Genomic DNA, 7,500 nt, shown 5'->3' on the forward strand with positions numbered 1-7,500 from the left:
TTACACTTTCACACACACACACACACACTGCTTCTCTAAGGATGGGGGGGGGCAAATCGGTTCCACCTCACCGGCGCATCCCAGGAGGGCCGTGGCGGGGCAGTTCCCGCTCGTGGTTGCCTGGAGAGGAAAAAAAACGATGGATGAGTCCGAGTTTTTCCTTCGTCAGTCCTCCCTCTCTCTGCCTGCTGCCGGCCTCAGACAACCAGAACCCCCACGTGGAGCGTAGCACCAGGCGAGAGAGAATCTCCTCATAAATACTTTTAGCATCTAAAGTTGTACACACACACACACACACACACACACACACACACACACACACATTCATGCGTTCATGTGTATTTCATCAGGCTTGTAATCCCTCTGCGATCCCCGTGGTGTTTAGACGTGTTTATGCGGTGTGTGTCCTTGTCCAGCAGGCTGTTCTGTTGAAGCTTCATCATGTTGGGCAGCGTCTTAGCAGATGAGGGGGAGTTTCCAGCTGTCCCAGTAACACACACCCCCACCCCCACCCTACCCGCCCCCCCATGGCTCTTCTCTTCTCTTCTCCTCCTCCTCACAAACCTCTTCCTACCTGAGCATTGCATCCTCATTTTTGCATATTTAGACCTGCAGAGGTTTAATGTGGAGTGGACTGCATGTGTATGAAGAGAGCCACACACACACACACACACACACACACTACACTAGCTAAGGTTGCCAGGCAAGGTACTAACTAGCAGTTTATGTACAGAGTGTTCCTCGGGGTACGGATCCAAAGCCAGGAAGAGTCAGGAATAATATGAACTGGAAAACCTCACTGTGTGTGTGTGTGTGTGTGTGTGTGTACCTGGCCTTTGTTTATTTCACTGATGTCATGGATCACATGGTGGAAGAATCCCCCAGGTGACCACAGGTAGTGGCCTGGCAGGTATTCCCAGACTGATTGGAATGAAGGCTGTTTTTGGATCGTCTGATCTGGTATAGAGATGAGCCATGGGGATGACTGAGGGGAGAAGAAGGAAGTGGAAAGGGCTCAGGAAGGGGATGGTGGGATATGGTTGGAGAGGAGGAGGGAGGAGGGGAAGAGTGAGTGTGGGAGAAAGAGAATGAGAATGAGAGAGAGAAGAATTGAGGTGAGGGGAGGTGGTGTAAGGCAGCTGACCGTACAGTTTATCAGTAAGGAGGGTAAGGCGACAACACACACATACAAACAATACATACACACACACACACACACACACACACACACACAGAGCATCCCCTCAATGCTAGTAGGAGGCTCAAGATTGCCTGAGGCACAGAGCCTTGAGAGGAATGAGCGATAACTCTCAAAGTGTTTCTGAAAGGGTGAACTGACTATCTCTCTCTTTCTCTCTCTCTCTCCCTCCCTCTATCCCTCTCCCTCCTCCCCTCCTCCCCCTTCGCGCCTCTCATTGTTTGTTAATTAGGTAGCAGTATGTTTAGTGTGGCAGGAGGTGAGCAGCGTAGTGGCTTTGATAAAATACCCCCAGGAGTGGACTGGGCATTCTGCCACCCTGCACTTGACCGCCCGGAGAAAAGAATGTGAATTATTTGCAGACAGACAGACAACGCCCCCCCCAGAGAGTCCCCTTTAAGGCCGATATATACTCAGTTTTAGACGCAACGCGTAAGCACGTAAGATACACAAGAGCCCCTTGCGCAGTAAAATACCCCACCTGGCGCAAGTCTAGAAAAATCGCCCGACGACACAAGACATGAAAAGACTCGCAAGGGCCTCTTGCGCCTGCGCTTGCGCTGAGCATACATTAGGCTTTAGACAGAAGAAGAGAGATCATTGTGGTTTCTACAGAAGTGGGGGTGCATTAGCCAGTATGTCCTGTTTATTTGAACAGTCACCCCTGAAATGACTGGTTGCTCACACACACACACACACACACACACACTGGTGACTGGTATCTTTGTGCTGCCTAGCCTCTTTGCTAACACATCATCTGGGATCCTGCTCCTGAGAAAGCTGAACTTCCATGGCCCACCAAAGCATTAGGAAGGCTTGTCTCGCTGAGGCAGATGTTGCTCACACACCCGGCGCACACACACACACACACAGACCCACACAGACCCACACAGACCCACACAGACACACACAGACACACACAGACACACACACAGACACACACACAGACACACACACACAGACACACACACACAGACACACACACACAGACACACACACACACAGACACACACACACACAGACACACACACACACAGACACACACACACACAGACACACACACACACAGACACACACACACACAGACACACACACACACAGACACACACACACACACACACACAGACACACACACACACACACAGACACACACACACACACACACACACACACGCACAGACACGCACAGACACACACACCGACACGCACACACACAGGCAAGCATTTTCACACACACAAAGCTTCACAAGTCTTACAGCTTGACAGCTGGTGAACCAAGAAGTAATGAGAGCAGTCGATGCTAATAGAGTAAAATGGAGGCCCGGGCAGTCACTCGGCAGATGAGGAGGAGGAGGAGGCGGCGTTGCGAGGCACCTCAGCGAGGTCGATTCAAAGAATGCCACCCATGAAATTATCCGCCTTTTCCATCACAGACCACCATAGTGGAGCGCTTCACCTTCTGCGGTGGAGGTGGAGGTAGAGGTGGGGGTGGAGGTGGGGGTGGAGGTAGGGATGGGGGGAGTGTATTTGTTCTGTTCCCCTTGCTGAGTACATTATTGTGCGAATCATTGACTCTGAGTTAAATGGCCCCTGTGTCAGTGTTTACACCTGGTGATGAAGGGGACACACCAATTTATAACCGCCTTGTTTTTTTTCCCAAAAAAATAATAATAAAAAAGACTAAAAGGCCTTTGTTTGTGTGTGTGTGTGTGTGTGTGTGGCTGCTAAAATGCTTGTGCAGTCAGACACATACACCACACCGCAGATATGACTGAAAATCCTTGGTGCTTTGCTGGTGTTCGGCATGACTGGTGCTGCCATCTGTCACTGCTGGCATGGCGAGGCGCGGGGGAGAGGGGGAGGGGGAGAGAGAGGGAGAGAGAGAGAGAGGGAGAGAGAGAGGGAGAGAGAGAGGGAGAGGCTGTCGTGAGCGTGTTGCTAAAACATCCCATCAGCACTGGGCAAACGCTATTTGTTTGCCATTGGCCTCTGGGCTCCCCACGCACACACACACATACACACACACACACACACACACACACACACACACACAGAGAAGCAGTTATATAATAAAATGCAAGCCCATTCAGGTGGAATAATCACTTTTTGCAATCAGAAAATAATAAAAAGCAAATTGAACAATTAGCTTATGTTTTTTTTTTTTTTTTTCCACATTGCTTTCAGTAATGAGATGACTAGCCTCCTTCACTGTGCGTTTACAAGGTTTGTAACTCTGCGTGCCGTGCTTTCTGCACTGTGAAGTCAATGTGTCCGCAACAACAGGACCTCTCTAATATCAGCCACCAGGGCCCCTGCAGACCCTTGGGGACAACACTATGCAGACGCTTGCAAGTATCTTCCTCGGGAGGAGAGCTGTTCTGTTTATAATTACATCTTTCAGGAGCCAGTCACTTACTCTCATTCACACCGAGTTCCTTACACAACAGTTACTAATGGCCTTGTGAGGATGGAAACTAATGGCCTTGTGAGGATGGAAAAGTGTGTGAACTTTGATGGCTATTTACCTCCAGAGTGACGCACAGAAAGATCTTCTGTGAAAGCCTGTTTAGGAATGCAGGCTGAAGCCCCCCTGGCCTGTGGGACCACGCTACTGTGTCCGAGTAAACGGATGGCCCGCTAGTGCTACCAAAAATAAACCCGAAAGTGAACGTCTTGGTCTGTTACCATGCTTTAAATAAACGTGGCCGGGCAGTATCCTGTTTGGTCAAGGAGGAGATGCGTGGAGAGGGTTCGTCACTGAAGGCTCAGTCGCAGCCTCTGTGCAGGAGAGGTCTTGTTCGCCTGTGTGTGTGTGTGTGTGTGTGTGTGTGTGTGTGAGTGTGTGTGAGTGTGTGTGTTTGGGTCTGTCCTATTGACTGCAGTGCCCTTCATGCTTGCTCTCACCAGTTTATTGGGCCACAACATGCCAAAGAAATGGCTACCCCTAAACGAATCGATAGCCCCAGAGCACTGTAGGCAAAGAGCTGCTAGAGCGGGCTGCACATACAACTCAAAGCAATACAATACTGTTGATCTCTTCAGGATAGCCGATAATACTGATCCACAAGATTCATGAGTTTTAATTCCAGTCCCCCTCCCCCCTCTTTCCCCCCCCACATCTGCAAAGGAGTTGGTATCCACGAGTGTTAACGTAATCTTAGTAATTTCGAAACCAGCGACGGATGAAAATCAAAAAGCCTTTTAGCATTGTGATCCCTCTCATCATTTCTCCCCATCGATTTATAGCGCCGGTTCTAAATTAGTAATTAGTTTTCCGGGGGCCCCCTGAAGTCAATACACTGCCATTTAGTAAAATGCAAATTTGAAATGAGGCTGAAACCATGCGTGGCACCCCAGCAAATTACCCATCAGCCCCAGCAGACCCGTGTGCTGCCCATGGGTGAGTGGGTTTTTAACCGAGTTGTTCATCATGACGCGGAACCCCTGCGTTAATGGGGAGAATGTAGTTTGAGGGTCAGCTAAGAGCATGTCAAGGGCAAAAGGAGCTTTGTTGGACATTTGGCTTAACAAGCCAATCCCCCTTGCCTGCTAAAAGGGAATGGCCAGGGATGGGTCTGTTATTAGCTCATTTAGGTCGGGTCGGAGCTGCTCTGGACGGTGTTCTGCTGATGTTGAGGGAGTTTGTAAACGATGGAGTGGTAAGACCACCAGCCTCAGTTAAGCTTTCAAGAGAAATTAAATCAACATGCTGTCAGTCGATGTAGGCTGTGCATTTGTGTGTATTTATATCACAGCACAAAATTACATTAGCCTATCGGTTTATGGGAATTATATGATTATGAAATCCCATTACGGACTTTAGTGTTATTAATTTACACTTCATTACTTCTTGTTTGTACTCTGATGAAATATGTACATTTTTCTAGACAATGTTTTCCGTTGCATAACACCATGCTTTTCTGTTTATGAACAAGTACAACGTTATGATATTGAGATACCTATACTATAAGGTTTAAGCACAACGTTACGATATTGAGATACCTATACTATAAGGTTTAAGCACAACGTTACGATATTGCGATATTGAGATACCTTTACTATAAGGTTTAAGCACAACGTTGCAATATTGAGATACCTATACTATAAGGTTTAAGCACAACGTTACGATATTGAGATACCTATGCTATAAGGTTTAAGCACAACGTTACGATACTGATCTCAGGGGTGAGAGGAGGAGTGAGGAGTAGCACCTGGGGTGGCAGGTGGAGTGGGGCTGATCTCTCCGCTTAGGTGTGAAATGGCTTTAGGCAGCTGAAGGTGGCACACCAGCCCAATGTCATCCCCGCTCAGCTAGATAGCTCATGGATTTTGGAGTGGATGGTGTGTGTGTGTGTGTGTGCGTGTGCGTTTGTTGCCGTGACATGAATTATACATGCCTCCTCTGGTCCGAGACAGGGGAGGTTAATCTTCGCCTCGTGGCCTTCAACCAAACCGAGGCGATAATCGCACAACGAGAAGCAACGAAGGGCAAAGCCAGAAGCACTAAACGCCCCTCTTTTTCTTCCTCCTCCTTATCATCCTCCTCTTCTTCCTCCTCCTCGTCTTCTTCATCCTGCTTTCCCACCTCTCAGCTGGGCTCTTTAGTGCCTCGGCTCAAGGTCTCTGCTCCATGGTTCACCAGTTTCCTTCTCCAAAAGGGGCTTAAAGCACAGAGGAATTACTCCAGGCCAGAGCCGGAATGGTGTACAGTACAGTGCAGCGCAGTGCAGCATATCCCTCTGTAGAGGCTGATCAAGAGTCGTGTCGTGTTATAATTTTCCACTCCGGTGCGTGCGAACGTACCTACAGTGTGTGGTGGTGCTAGACAAGCAAATTTGCTTCAAGGTGCGAAAAGAAGAAAAGAAAGTGTGTTACGTTCAAATCGCTCCCTCATGCTTCAGGGAACAGCAGTGATAGTTGTCACAAGGTGAGCGTTGAGAGATGGATATAAAAATAAATTGCCTTTGTTCAGGTGGTTGAACCTAACCGTGCGTGTGTTGCCGACGCACCCAGATGTCGCTCCGCATTGATTGCTTTCTCCGTCTGTCTGATGTTTCAGTTATGCAGTGCGAGGCCCTCATCTCCGGTCGGACCAACAGACACCTGGCGATCCAGTTCCACCTGGAGTGCGGCTACATCTGCCTGTCTTACTACGAGTACAATCCGGCCAAGGAGAACTTCACTAAGGCTCGGGAGCTGTCTGGGCTCGAAATCAACATGACGGGTATGTCACTTAACACACTTACAAGAAATGGTAACGAGAATCTAAAAGGTTATCTAGAACCGAGGTCAACAAGAGCAAATGCTAGAGGCTAGTCAAACTAGTTCTCCACAAATGCCACTCATCCTGCATAATATTGACAACATATAGTGAAGGGATGTTTAAGATGTCTATGAGACGAGATGAGTAGAGTTTAAGACGTCTATGAGACGAGACGATATGAGAAGAGTTTAAGACGTCTATAAGACGAGACGATATGAGAAGAGTTTAAGACGTCTATGAGACGAGACATTATGAGAAGAGTTTAAGACGTCTATAAGGCGAGATGAGACGAGACTAGAAGAGTTTGAGCGAGCGCCTGAGTGTTCCTCTGTCCAGGTGCGTTGGGAAAGCGGACGTACTTTCAGGAGAACTTCCTGGCCCAGCTCATCCTGGGCGTGAAGCGCAAGGAGGAGGCCGTGGTGCCAGAGGCTGAGAGCGAGGCAACCCCATCCCCTACCCCCCTCAGTCTGCTGCCAAAGGTCAGTAACACACACACACACACACACACACACACACGCACACACACATGTGCACTCACACACACGCACACACACATGTGCACTCACACACACACACACACACGCACTCGCATCCACATATGTTCATACTCAAACACAGACTTTAGAACCGGGGGGCAAATATTGTGCAATACTCCACACCTCCACCAGGGGGTGACCTCTCCTCTTGGGTCCAAACAAACGCAGCACGATCGTGTCACTAAAACCCAGACATCTCTACTCTCCTCTCCCCCACCCCCAGCCCCTCTGCCCCCCCTCCACCTCACACAAGAGAAGAAGAGCGCAGGCAAGTTTATTGCGCATTCTTGAGTTGCTGCTGGCTCACGGTTCTGCTGTCCAGAACATCCAGTGTCCGTGCTGCGCTGTGCTGGCTTGCACTGGAGCCTTGTGCCTTGGCAGCCCCTGAGAGGAGAGGAGGGGAGAGGAGGGGAGGGGAGGGGAGAGGAGAGGACAGAGTGAGATTACTTTGGAAAGGCCTCAGTCTGCACTGTCTCCTCAGTCTCCTTCAGACTTTTAGGTTT

General features: G+C 49.2%; 1 protein-coding gene across 1 annotated transcript in view; it reads left to right on the plus strand.

Annotated features, from left to right (window-relative positions):
• The window catches only part of ttc27 (tetratricopeptide repeat domain 27), a 106,946-nt gene that overhangs the window by 12,164 nt on the left and 87,282 nt on the right, over positions 1-7,500 (plus strand). The window contains 2 exon segments of the mRNA XM_080848568.1: positions 6,212-6,422; positions 6,798-6,940. Coding sequence (XP_080704694.1) covers positions 6,212-6,422; positions 6,798-6,940 — 354 coding nt within the window.

This window comes from Sprattus sprattus (genome assembly GCF_963457725.1).
Source record: "Sprattus sprattus genome assembly, chromosome: 12".
In the NCBI taxonomy this organism is placed as follows: Eukaryota; Metazoa; Chordata; class Actinopteri; order Clupeiformes; family Clupeidae; genus Sprattus; species Sprattus sprattus.